The sequence below is a fragment of the Corapipo altera genome, unplaced genomic scaffold (genome assembly GCF_003945725.1).
Source record: "Corapipo altera isolate COAL_440 unplaced genomic scaffold, ASM394572v1 0, whole genome shotgun sequence".
NCBI lineage: Eukaryota > Metazoa > Chordata > Aves > Passeriformes > Pipridae > Corapipo > Corapipo altera.
The window spans coordinates 57123990-57138423 of record NW_020884872.1 but is presented as its reverse complement, the minus strand read 5'-3'; the positions used below and the strand labels follow the sequence as shown (position 1 = coordinate 57138423).

The window sequence follows — 14434 nt, the reverse complement described above, 5'->3', positions numbered from 1 at the left end:
TTCCTTGCACACTTCTCTTCTGCTCATTTGTATTGTATGTGGCTTCTGCTGTGTGAAAATCCCAACTCCTCTGACTAAAGATGCTCAAGTAACTTCTTGGCAACATGGAATCCCCTTTTGAGCATGTACTATTGTACAGACTTCCTGGGAAAAGACTAGAGCAGCCTGTGAACATGTCCTTTCTGTATTTTGCAACACCTCACATTGCACTTTCTGCAGAAAAGAGTATCCTGCAATAGGACCCAGGCTCATCCTTCCCCCTCCACATGGGAAATCTCTTATGGATGCTTGTATGTATTGTACACTGTGCTGGGAATATGACTGGCTAAAAAGTACATCCTTTGAGAGGAGGGGGAGTAATTTATAATAGATACTATGCTGTTATTGCCTTTTTTCTTAACACATTCCATTTATAGATATATCTATCTCTGATATATCCTACAAAGAGGGACTGGCCATACTGTAGGTCATATTGCCACCCACCAACTTATTCATTTAAAGAAACCTGACAATAGGACAGGCCTGGACCAAGTGAAATTAATGTTTCTTTGCCTGTAGCTTCAAGAGGAAGAGGACCATGGTCCTTGTCGTCTTCAAAACAATGACAAGTTTAAAAAAAAGACAATTAGCAAATTCTTTCATCAGTACCTTAACTAACCAGGTTCTTTCCACATAGCTCTGCTATTAAAAATACAGCTCTATCGTTTACAACTTGCCTTTAAAAATAAAACCAAAGCAGAAAGAAACACCACATATTAATACTGTAACCACTCCTCATTCCTTTTTTCACCCGTAAGGCAGAATGTTTCTTGCAAAAGAAGTGCTCACAAAATGAGTGTGTGCCTTTTTCACAGGCAAAAACCTTCATATCATCTTGATGTAATTGCCCAAAGAATACTGTAAATGTATACATAATATTCTTTATTTTTATATTTAATTATTCTTCATTTACTGATACATATCTACTGGTGTAATGTGTTCTACCCCATCCAGATGTATGCCAGGTTGCTCATTGTGTGTGGTTTGGAAATGTGTCCCTATGGACATATGAACCTATGTTGTTTCTTAATCTCTGTATTTCCAAATCCAGAGAATTCAGAAAGTATTTCAATCATTAACATTCCTTTGAGCATTTTTTTATAAAGAAAATGATAAGGTTAGTAACACGTCCATGTCAGATAATGAAAAAAACATAAACAAGTTTAAAATGCAAGCTTTTTGAACCTTCACGGTTATGAGAGGGAGATATGGGTGGTAAGCTGATGGTATGGTGGATGAGAGGTGTTCACTCTTCTGAGAACAACAAATCAAGTAAAGGATTCTGTTACATGGGAAATATGGGAATAATTGACATCAATGAGGAAAGTAAATAGGATATTTATGTCTCTTTCTCAGAACCACCTTAAGTAATGTCTCATAGCCAGAATACATGTGCTAGTCAACTCAGAAATGTGCATCACAACAATGAATGTCAATTGTGTGGAACTGAATTTTACCTTCCCTCAGACAACCTATATAGGAAGGGCTTGTTCACTCATTAGTTGTCACTACTGTTGGAGTCATCAGTACGGCAATGAACTTTCTACTGAAAAAATTGTTGCTGACTACTGAGCCTCATACACTGTGTCTCTATAAAGTAATAGAATGAAGATTCTATTTCTGAGATGATTCTGAATCTAATACTTTATTTAAGAAATTTCATGCCAACCCCCGTCATTATAATTGATGCAAATTTCTCTATATGTTGTGCAACAATTTTTGACAACATCATTATGGCCTTTTGCTTTTATGGTGGCATCTATGTCCACAAATGCTAAAGGTTCCAGGGGATTGCCCAAACAAAAAAATTTACAACGTTTGGCCTTGAGATCCTCCAGCTGGAATGAGCAAACAGTATATTCACTCTCTGATTATACTCAAACTCTGGTTTAAAGAGTATGATAAAAATAAAAGACCTGTTGACCAAGGAAATGATTATAAAAACTGCTAAGAATGCAAAGTCAAGTTTTCAAAAGAAGAAATAGAAGTGAAATGTATGACTACATGGGAAAGAGAGTAGTGTGGTAGGTATTTCAAGTTTAGCTGCAGCACTTCCAAATTTAGGTGCTCAACTTTAAATCTATATTGTGAGAGTACAGTTCAGTGTGTAATTCTTTGCAATTTTATATATTTTGGCAGTATATTTCATTTTATAACAAATTGTCTTTTCCTATGCCAAGCCATCCCTAAATTAGACTTGAATGAAATGGCAAATTATGTTGTCTGGAAGAAATAGATGTGTAGCAAATTCGGGAAAGGGATTCCCAACCTGCCGCCTCTTGACTGTTTGTGTCTTTTGGAAACTGTAAAGGGACTTTCAAATGAAAGCTGTCCTTGGCAGAAGGAGGAGTGAGCCAAAGGAGGTCAAAGTTTTCAGCAAACCACAATCCAGAGACACTGGTGGTTGTACTCTCCCAATCCCTGCTGCTTCCCTGGCCCTTCATACTCTGTAGGGCAACAGGAAGTCACGCAGAGAAATTGCAGGCTGTCTGTGGAGGAGGTGTAAGCCTCTGTGTCAGCAAAAGCTGCCAAATTATCAGGGGCTCAGTTGCCCTGGGGTTGTTTGGTATACCTGGAGGTAACTTCACCCTGCACTTTGGAGAATGTTGCTTCACATGCTACAGTATTTCTAATTTTTGAAGTCTCAAAAGCAATGGCAAAATTTTAGAGTTATGTGGTGGGAGGTATTTTACCAGCTGCATCCAGCTCGATGTTGGAATTTTTTTCTGCATGAGAGGTACTGAATAAATCTAAGTTGTTAGTGACTGGGGAGTGCAGAGACTGCCTGAAGGCAGTGAACAGATGTGTAGGCTGAGTGAGAAATGATAAGAGAAAACTCAGCTTAGGGTATTTGGGTTTCGTCAGAATTCACATTACTTAGACCATTAACAGAGGAATAGAGAGAAATAAGAACTGAGGAATGTTATATATATAACGACTTCACATTCATGACTGTAAGTCTTTTATGCGACCCTTTCAAGGATTTTTGGAAGAGGGAATGATGCACTGTTAGCCTCTCACAAACCAATGTGTTTGTTAGTCCCACTTAGGACTCAAAGGTATTTTACCCATATTTTTAGCATAGGCTCTATTTACAATTCTATAGATTGCAGTTCTATTCAAATTCTAATTTTTCTAGCAAGGGGAAATGCTTTGGCTTTTTACACCTGTTCTCAGTAATGACCTCTGTGCTTTAAAACAAATGGAACAATTTTCAGGGTTTAATGGGCTTTTGCCTTCAACAGCTACAAATAATCTAATTATCTAGCCACTGTGGGTACTGGGTGATTTAAGAATTAAAGACACGATTAGAATCTGTTACAGTAATTAGAATCTATTTTAAACCAATTGCCTATGGCATTGTATGGTCTAGTGAAAGAAAGGCTGCTGGCTAAATGCTTTTCTTCCAATAAATGCAAAACCAAATGTTAGCACACATTTATTTTTTTAAACTGAGAAGGTCACGATTTCAGAAGTCAGGTCAATCAAACTATTTGTGCTTTTTTTTCTACTGTTTTTAAAATGCTTCATATGTCACTGAAGCCAATGAAAGGAAAATCACTGATTGACTGGTCTTTGGATCAATTAATTGAAAAAAAATTATGAATGTAGTGAATAAAAGGAAAATTACAAATGTAGTGAACAAAAGTGTAATTACTTAGGTAAATTAGAAGTCATAATGAAGATGTGGGTAGATGGGGAAGCACTACAAGAACTTCTGCAGGCCCTACAAATCATCTACAAGTATTTGGAGGAGTCAGTGAAGCAGGTGGATAAGGGTAATCCAACTGATGTAATGTTCCTGGATTTCTAGAAAGCTTTGACAAGACTCTTTTGTCAAAGGCTGTTAAAGAAATTAAACCGTAATGTCAGAAGAAGAAAGATCCTCTTGCAGAAAAAGGATGAGTTGAAGGACAGAAAATTGAAAAACAAGTGGTGGGATTAAACAGTTTGTTTCCATAGTGAGAGTGGTAGAAGGTAGCATCCAACAAACCCCTGTGTTCATCAGTGCTGTTCAGTCCAGCCATGACCTGTTTGCATGGACACTGGAACTTACTAAATGTGCTGGCAACACACAGCTGTTGGCTGTTTTCCCCTCTTCGTCTGCTAAAATGAACCTCTGCACAGGAGAATATAACATCTTTCATTTCTTTCTCTTGCTTTTTACCCTCCAATACCTCAAAGAGTTCACAGGGCACCAGCTGAGCTGCAAACTTCAGAAGCATGGGGAAGTCAAAAGATATCTATCTGAGGCTGGAGAGCAAAACCTTGGATCTGAATTTGTAAGTCAGATGTCAGCCACACCGTGCACTGTGCAGGTTGTGTTGTTCCCAATACTAGCTCTGCCTGTACCAGCTACCACAGAATCACAGAATGGTTTGTGTTGGAAAGGACCTTCAAGATCCTCTAGTTCCAACCCCTCTGCCATGGCAGGACACAGTCCACGAGACCAGGTTGCTCAGAGCCCCATCCAACCTGGCCTTGAACACTTCCAGGGGTGGGGCATGCACAGCTTCTCTGGGCAACCTGTGTCAGTGCCTGACCATGCTCACTTCACCCTGGGGAGAGTTCTCAGCCATAGCTATGTGAAAATGCAAAGAGTTAAATAATTTGCAGCCCTGTCACTCTAAGTAGCACTGATAGTCTAGAAAGTGGTAAATGATGCATAGAGCACCTCTGTTCAGGAAGCATGTCCTACTAGTAAACAATATAGAAAGAACCTTCAGAAACCCATTTCCTACACATTCTGAGCTGGATGGTGGCAGGTCAGGAGGACAGGGTTGATGAATGACTCACAGCAGGTTGCATGGATGATCTGGGATCTGTCAAGGTTCCTTAAAATAATGGCTTTTTTTTTTCTAATAACGTAGTGATGTACCATGGCGTAAACTCAGTCCAGCCTGGCAGTGACTAGCCCATCAGCTTTTTTATAGCTTGCTATGTGTTTTCTTCCCCGTCTGTACTCTGGAGTGCATATCCCATTTGCCAGTTTATCCATGACACTGTTACATGCTGGGAACTGACCCGTCTTCCTTCAACTCATTTCCCCATGCCCCTTGCTTCCATAGGACTAGAAACCAACTCAGCACCACTTCATTTCTGCCCACCTCAGTGTGCTTGCCTGCATTCATTTATATCTATTTAACCTTCTCACTCTTTTGATGACAGGCTATGTGTGAATGAGATGGAGTTTAGCCTATCAGCCCACCTGTTTTCCTGACATCCACTGTTCCCTTACATGTGTCCTTAGCCAGCTTCAGTAAAGTAGGACTCCATCTCCTTCACTCATGCCACAGCTGAGTAATTTCCAATAAAATAAGGAGCTGTACTTTTCAGAGTTATATAAATAAGAACCTTGCCATAGTAATAACAAATATCTGCAGCTTATCGTATTGCTGTTAAAGTTCTCTAGAGAGCTAAAAAGGTGTTTTTGCAAAGAGTAAGTTATCGGTTATTACCGCAAAGAAGTCGTAACTTTTGAAATTAAATATTAAGCTATGTCCTGCTACAGGATATAAACCATTTTCTAACTAATAGGGCTTAAATAATATATTTTTATGGGTTCATTTGAATAGGGAGCTAATTCAGATACTCTGGCAGTAAGCCCCCGTCTGAGAAAAGATGCTAAGCATGCTGGACCACTGGTTTGCCTCTGGAATGGTCATTCTGATCATTGGGTGAATTCGTGTTTCAAAAGGATAGTAATTTCACACACACTAAGCATGAGGTACCACACATAAATGCAGACAAACACAGTACATACAATTTTAAGGACTGCTTGACTTTTTTATGGTTTTTAAAGACTGAGAAAACTGGACAGAATAATTAATATGTTTTCTACTTGATTGTTAAAAATGTGACTGTAGAGAGACAAGGTACAATTCATCTAATCTAAATGAAGATAGAAGGCACACATGATGCAGTTGAACTTCCTTAAGTCTTGGAGGATGCAACATCCTCCTGTTGAGTGAGGGCTCGCACTATTTCTTGCTGTGCAGCAAAAGATACAGCTATTTTAAATCATGTAAATCCCAGACCGCTATTCCTCAGACTGTGGGAGTCAGGGGAGGTCAGGAGATGATTTAGAGCAGCAGGCAGGCATCAGTGGTAGACATCATCTCCTTTCCTTCCCCTCAGAAGAATGGTAAGGGATCACAATTACCACTTGCAATGATTTGTATTAGCCAGGGAGGCAGCTAATTACCTTTGATTGCTGACAGCACTCATTTCTTTCAGGGTGAAAGAGTGAAGTTTTCCTGCCTCTGAATAAGCGAGCTGCCAAGTGCTCAAGGGTCTACAAAAGCAGAAGAGCAGAAAGGGAGCTGCATTTTCAAAGCATTTGAGAGCCTCCGCCCCAGGTGTGTGAGGAAATCCCTGAGGGCATCACACATCAAACTTCCACCTCCCATGCCATGAGGCTGCTCTGCACATACTGCCACCATGGGAATGGAAGAACAGTGCTCCCATACCTAGTTTTGGGGTTGTGGGTTTCGCCAGTTCAAAAAGAGATTCATGTACTGGGTCATTCAGAACACTGACTTTAGACTGTAACTCTGAACTGTCCTCTGGAGAAACTCCTCTCATTCACACTGTATACAGAGCATTTGTTGTCTCCTAAATAGGGTGCATAAATTCCCCACCATATGCACCAAGAAAGGCAGAGAAGATCTGCCCATAAGAAACATCTTTAAGGAAATTACCCTCATAAGAAACTGGGAACAACTGACTTACATAAAACAGCAAAATATTTTTTTCAGTTGATATACCTTTTTTCTTTTCAGATGTTAGGGTAATGATGGATAATCAAAATGAAAAATAAACACATCTTTAAAACAAAACTTCAATGCAATAGTCCTATCACTGATGTATATTCTTTTAGTGACAGTGCTGCTCAGTTCTCCTCCATTTCCCATTGTCGTTGATTTCCACTGCAGAATTGCTGCATGACAGCACTTCTTAGACTATTGAAAGCAAAATATTGCAGGCAGAGAATAAAGTTTTTGACTGCAGTATATATATCAAATCCTCTCAAAAATTAGAAATCTGCAATTACATGCTGAAATTTTACCTCACTTACCAACTGATATGGTCCAAACAGCAATTATTTTGGCAAAAGCCTTAGTTCTTGAGTTAAACCGGCTGTGGTGGATGGGGTTTCGAATGGCAATATAGCGATCCAGTGAGATGGCACAGAGATGCATGATGGAGGCAGTGGAGAAAAGCACATCCAAGTAGATCCAAATGGCACAGAGCTTTGTAGGTAGAGGCCATGTGTATCCTGCACAAGAGAAAGCTGACATCAGATAAAGATGTGGCATACATCTTTTGTTGTGACACGTATGTCTTAGTGGGGAAGGTCTTTCTAGGAGGATAGTAGTAAGTACTAAGTAGTAGTAAGTGGTAGGTTCAATAGAAGCTAACTGACACTGTTTAAAGAAAATACTTTCATTTGCTTGCAGCCTTCTAACTCTGTAGATTCAGGGTTAACTCTGCCTCTTTCCCAGGTTACAGGCAGCATATGTTTTTTCTTTTTAATTCTATTTGTATAACACTGATGTTTGATGCTATAATTAACCATTTCTGGCAGCAAATCTATGGAAAGAGAAGAAATTTTGTCATTGTAAACCTGCAAGTTCTCAATTTTGTTTCAGGACTTTTTATCCTGAAACAAAATTACTGCATTATCAACACCTGCTGATATGCAAAGCTGCCTGAATTCTGAAACTGAAACTTTGGATTTAGTGGCAGCTGAAGAAAAAATTATTTTGCTGCATACGAGTGATATTTATCTCACCTATCTTTAAGCATCAACCATATACTTGACTAAAAATATTCCCTCTATCAATGAATATTGGTAGGCTCCTCCAGGAAATGAAATGCAAAACTGACGCATTAGTGTTTACCAATATTCAACCCTACAGCTTCTTTACTGCACATTAAGCCTTTCCTTTTTCCTTGTTCTTTCCACTACCCATGAAAATTAATTGATTGCTTTCCTTTCTGGAGGCTATCAGAAGATGGCTATCATGTCTTGTCGAGTTTTGTGTTCATTTTTTTTTTGTCTTCCAGACTAAGAAAAGCCAAGTACTTTATCTTTTTATTATAGATCATGCTCTTAAAACTCGTCCTTCTTTTTTCTCTGCCCTAGAATCTGTTTAATTTATCTGCATCTTGTGTACCATTCAGTGACTAAAACAGGACTCGGTACTCTTGCAAAGGCCTCCTGACTGCAAAGTGAAATACAAGATTGCTTCATGGGTGTTGAAGGAAATGTCTTTACTTATGCAACCTGGAATGATGAGTGCCTTTTGTGATGCATGTTTAGCTTATAACACATTTTGACAGCCAGATCTTTTTCATCATTCTTGAAGCCTGGACAAATTTCCCCAGCAGAAGTTGGTTTGATTCTTTACTTTTGCATTTATCCTCACTAAATGTTGTTTGTTGATTTCAGACTTTCTCTTCAGGGGTCAAGATGCTTGTTGATGATTCTCATCCTGCCTCTCTGAGTGCTTGTAACCTCTCCCAGCTTGGTGCTTTTAGAAAGCTGTGTAAGCTCAATCTCCGTACACTGTATGAGTTGTTAGGAGCAGTACTGAGCAGACCCAGCCTAAACAGAACCCCGCAGGACCGCCATTCAAAGACCCTTCTATTCCTGCAGGGAATCACTAATAACTCTCCTTGGAGCAAGTTTTGCAGTTATCCATGTACTTATCTGATTTAATTTAGTGATTTAATTTAGAGCATATTATCCAAGCGGCCTGTGACAGTGTGGCATGGGGCAATGGCAAAGCTCATATTGTGAGAATATGCTAGTATTTTGGGGAGTGCCTGTCTCCTTTGGAGACACAGTACAAGATTTGCAACAGCAGGAATGGAAGGAAAGGCAGAAGAGCTCTGTGCCTACTTAAATTTAGTTTCACTGGGCACTGAGGAGACATCTTTCTTGGTGCTCTTGGATTTCTCCAATATGAGCTGACCCTGACAAACCATACAGCTTTTATGGATGTGTTTTATCATGATTTCTGGTCTTTCAATGGAAAGTCTGGTCTCCAGAGTGTGTTACATGATGGCTGGCTTTCAGGGGCATGACTTCCCAGTAGCATCCCTCTGTCAGGCCAGGCCAGTTTACACAGAGAAAAGCATTAAAGTATTTTTATACTTGACAACATACATCTATTCTCTTGCTTCAGTGACCTTTGGGAACATATTTGTCACATCCTTCTGGACCTCTTGTCCTTGCTATAAACCTGGATGGTGCAGGGATAAAACAGCATCTACCAGATAAACTTGAAGTCTACAGGTTCAAAAGAGGGGAAAGTATGAGGGAGAAAACTCTGGATGCAGTAAGACTTTGGAAGGGTGTAGATAATATCCTCCAGGCAATTTTCTACTCTGTGGGCACGTCCATCTTGGTAGGACTTGCTGGGTGTCTTTTTTCCAGCAGAGGCTGGTGCTGCTGGGTGGATGGAGAAGTCTACCTGGCCCAAAAGGTGCAGACTGGGGCAGGCACATAGCTGGTATGGGTGGGCACCAGAGCTAGAATTGCCCATGGTAGCTGTAAAGCTCTCAAGAAGAAAATCATATCTTTCTGGAGCAAAATAGTCACCGTACCCCTCCGAGGGGCTGCGGAAAGGGTGGTGGAGCACCCTTGTTCCACAGCCTCTGAGGTGTCCTGGCAGAGTAGGTGTATGCAAAGGCTGCCAGTTTGGGTTCAAGACTGTCAACATGTGATGTGTTTGAAATTAAGCAGCTGAGTCCAAGCAAGTGCTGCTGTGTAAGGGGAGGTTTCCCTCTGTGCCATCACTGGTCATCCTGGAGGTTGACAGTGCACCATACCAAGACAGCTCTCCTGGTACCTGTGTCCACCACCAGATGATTTTCTACTCCAAGTTACACTGCAAAGGCCTTCCATTCCTGGTCTTGCAAGGGAAAAAGCAGGAAGACAGGAGGCAAAGTCAACACAGCCTCTCCTGTACGTCTTCAGGTGCCTCGCTGCTCCTCCGCGCCGGCCGTCGGCAGGGAGGGCGGTGCCGCCTTTCGCCGCGATGAGGGCTCCGGCTTCACGGCGTGTGGGAAAGACACCCAGCGCCCCAACCCCCAAATTCCCTCCCAAGCCGCGGATTTCGGGCTCCTGTTCCCTCGGCAGCGGAGTCTGGCCAGCAGGAGTCCCTGTTGCTTGACTCAGGGAATCGCGCATGACTTAAATCGCACTCATCGGACAATTTCTGTTTTACACTGTTTCTCCCACCAAAGGTAATGGCACACTAATACAATAAATCACAGTGTTACACCATCACTGATGCTAAATACAGTTTGCAAATGCTACAGAGGGCAATCTGTGTAGAAATACTGAAAATGGAAAGCAAACTCTCAGTTTTCTGGATGAAATCTCCCTTGAAGTCACAGGTTCATGCTTAGACTTTTAGTCCCAAAATAGTGAAGCAATAGAAATCTTTTAAACAATCTCACTTTCCTCCTGACGTTGTCTAGCTTCTTCTTGAACTGTAGAAATTCAGTTGTGTCACTGGATAACTCATTTCTGAAGTTTAGAGATAGTAACAGCCTGATGATATTGTTACTGAACACATAGGGTGCTGCTTTTTCCTATGTGAGCTTGCTGCAAGTGATTGTGGTGAAAATGAGAAGAGCTGCTATTAATCACCTGCAAGGGCATGAACTGTGAACCGTTATTGACTTAATTCTCAAATAACTTCTCTCATAGCTTTGCATTTGTAAATGTTACTGAAAAAATTAGGCAGAATTAATTCTTCCATCCATTTTTTAACTCTCAAAATATTTATTCCAGCATTTGCTGGAAAGTAGATGTCTAAGCAGGGTCTTGGGAATAAGAAAATTATTTACATTTGTATTACTTAATTAAAAATAATTGAAGGGTTGCCTACTTTGAATCTAAAGGTCCTTCTGTGCATATTTGCAGAGCAAAGTAACTGGCAGGACCCTATATTCCTATTAGGAGTATTAAAATTATAAGCCAGGGTAAAAATCCTGAAAGCAATAAAGAAAACAAAGCATCTTCATATACACTTTGAGACAATTCATTTAGCAATTGAGTAATAAACTAATGTTCTGGCCTGTGTTTAAATGCCTGTTACTAGAAATATAAAGTAGGAAAATATTCAAGTACTTCACCTGTTCCATCCATCAACCAGTTACATATATTTCAACTTACATGGAATAATTACAATTTTCTGTAGTGAGAGAATGAAATAATAATTACAACAGGATGTGCATGCAATGTTTAAAGCTTCTCAATACATGCAGTAGATTATACAGCAAATACTCACCGTACAGAATGGTTAACATTGACACAGGCATGACAAGGAAACCCAGCAGCATATCAGCTATTGCAAGTGACATTAGAAAATAGTTAGTGGCATTCTGTAGTTTTTTCTCCAGTGAAACAGCCATGATGACAAGAATATTTCCAGCAATAGTTAAAACAATCACTATTACTGTCAGCAAAGCTGGCCAGTTTTTCTGTGAAAGCTGAATCAGGGAAGAGTAGCACGGTGGACTCGTGTTACTTTCACATGAAAGATTGGTAAGATTTTCAGAGTCCACAGTCAAGTTAATGAGATGCGATATATTAATCTCTCCAGCTCCATAAACATTTCTGTAGAGACTTCTCTCCTGATTTATTTGTATGAAGGAGTTTGCTGTTGGGCTCACAGAGCTCTCCTCATCACAAAGAATATCCATTGTTAAGTCCAAAACCACAGAGATAAATAGTGAAAAACAGGAAATTATCAGCCTGTGTCACCATTGGGCATTATATTCCTCAGCTGTCCATGCCAGAAGTTGAGGGACCACAATCTTTTGTTGACTGTATTCTTGCCACTAGCGTGATGTAGAAAAACATACCAGAATTACTCCAAAAGCTGAAATGTTTTGTTTTCAGTTCCATAGGAAGTCCAGTGTTGGCATACATTGAAAATCCAGCTGAAAAGCAAAACCAGGCTGTAGGATAGAGAACGTGGATTTGAGGCTTCAGAGAGCAAAGATGTTGGAGAAATAAAAGAGAAAAAACTTTTCCAACCACTAAGACTCCGCTCTGGAGCTACATCTTATTGCTATTGGTAACTGCAATCACACAATTTTAAACACAGCAGTATTAAAATAGCTTGCCATATTAAACAGCAGAGCTCTTGCTTCCCTATTAAGAAAGTTAATTAAAGATTCCATCCAGCATCTTTCTGTTGAAATAATTCCGTATGCCCTTATTTATGGTGCATCTTCCATAATATGGCTGATAGTCTCTGTCTTCTGTTGTATTTCAGTATCATTTTCAGCCTCATATGAGAGATTACACATTCTGCTCCATGCTGATTTTTGTGGCTAATTGTACCTTTTGGCCCAACATGGTTTTGGAATGGAAATTAAACAATTAGATACTATTACAAAAGAATACAATTTAAGGAAGACTTACATTGCACTTCAGAGCCCACTTTCAAATTGCAGTTAGATGCACTTTGTACCCTGGTTTACGATATTCTTCACTATATTTATCCAGTTTTGTGCCCTTTTTCTTCAGTCTCCTCCATAATGCTGTAATTTGAAACAGTTTTTTGACTTCTAAACTGCACACTTGAGTGAAGCCAGTTCCTGTGCTGCGAGTCTTGCTCTTTTCTTCTGAGAGATAGGCTGCTTGCCGGCTCTTTCCTTGTGCATTTCCCCGCCCCAGGGCAAGCTATATTTAAAGTAATAACAATATCAGAGCCCTTCTTGAGGTGACACAAAAGAAAGCACATGCACACACTCACAAAAAAGCAGCCTCCTCCTCGGAATTACTGATTTCAACAGGAATGGAATTTCTTGCTCGCTGTCTTGTTCGGGTTGTCAGACCTCCCACTATCTGGATGTCATAAACTACAAGGTAGTGACAGCAGAGGAGGGCAGGGGAGAGCAGACCAAAGAGGGTCTTTTAGGTAAATCAGCAGCTTTTTCAACTCCTCCTTTTTCAGAGGTTCTCTGCTTGGGGGCTTTTTCAAGGCATGCTTTCAATTTGCAGCGGATAGCTCACAAACAGCTGCATGCAATTACAGGGATTTACAGGATGCAGGCTTGAGAGAAAAAAAAATCTAAGGCTTGATGGATTAGATCTGGTAGTATCTACATTAGATATGGTAGATAATAATGAAAAATATAAATCATAATTTTTTCCATACAGAGAGGAAATTACACCAGCCTTAAAAGAAAGATGCAATATTCAGTCTCCTTCAGTTTTAAACTCCTGGTCTATGCTAACATGTTAATGAAATTGGCAATATATATTTACAAAAAATTAAAGTCACTCTGATGTCACACTCATTTGTCAGGAGGCAGATTTAACAGCTAATCCCAGTAACCTGTCCCAAGCAGGTATCCCAAATGAAGCAGTTCAGTAAGGCAAAACTGTATATAGCAGAGGGGAAACAAGACAGCCTGCCACTGCTTCTGCCTTGTATCTCTGCTACCAGGACATGGATGAAGAAATAGCCAACTCTTCAATTTGCCACCTAACACAACACCTACTTCCAGATTTCCTGAGACTTATAATTGTCAAAATTTCAGCTGAGTGGGTCTGTTGCATCCTGAAATATATTGCAGATTTCCCTCATGTGGAGAGCAATGGCTTTATACAAGCAGGCTCAGGGAGTTTACTGTAAGAGCTCAGAGAGATGTGAGTGTCGCTGGGCACTGATGGGTCCAGGCAGACCCTTGGGAGCTACAGGCTGCTCCCATAGCTCAGCATTATGTGCAGCATCACTAACTCCACTGCAGATCCCAGGGAGCTGCAAACACATGAAGCATTACTACAGCTCAACTGACACATGCTAATCTCTTCATGGACCAAAACCTTACCAAAGTGAGTCTCAGAGCGCCTGCCAAAGTTCATTCAGATAACTGAGACACAATTACAGAGAGCATGTCACAGTAAAGTTCCTTTGGAGCCAGTTTTATTCCCAGATGAGCCCAGCAAGGTGGGACTGACAGTCAGTATCTCTTACTGATGCCCATGTGGGATTTGGAAATGTATCATTGCAGTACTAAAGTTTCCCGATCCCATAGGTGAGGCCAGAAGACTATCAGGCAACACAAACTGGTAAGAAAAGCTGATCATGCTGAATTTAGAAATGTTTCAGCCCTTGCAGTCCTGTCCAGGATCCAGAAGAGGCCCTTTCCTTCTCTCTTTTAATACAATAACCAAATGGTTACTGTGCTCACCAAGTGAATTTGTCATCCCTGCTTCAGAGGGTTGGGCAGCCATCCTTGTGAAGATGCCCTCAACATGAGAGTGCAGATCTGATGCAGATGGTGGACTCCGCTTCTGTTGAATGCAGCTACTGTGAAAAATAGGGCACAAGACCCATTGGCTGGGACTACACATAAT

General features: G+C 40.5%; 1 protein-coding gene across 2 annotated transcripts in view; it reads right to left on the bottom strand.

Annotated features, from left to right (window-relative positions):
- The window catches only part of ESD (esterase D), a 52273-nt gene extending 39425 nt beyond the window's left edge, over nucleotides 1-12848 (bottom strand). The window contains exons 1-2 of one of the 2 annotated variants that reach the window (XM_027649018.1): nucleotides 11349-12848; nucleotides 7118-7318 (exon numbers count right to left, since the gene is read on the bottom strand). In XM_027649018.1, the coding sequence (XP_027504819.1) occupies nucleotides 7118-7318; nucleotides 11349-11763 (616 nt within the window). In that variant the 5' untranslated portion in view covers nucleotides 11764-12848. The remainder of the gene's footprint in view (nucleotides 1-7117; nucleotides 7319-11348) is intronic. The other variant, XM_027649012.1, reaches the window with a different exon arrangement.
- Nucleotides 12849-14434: the final 1586 nt, after the last annotated feature.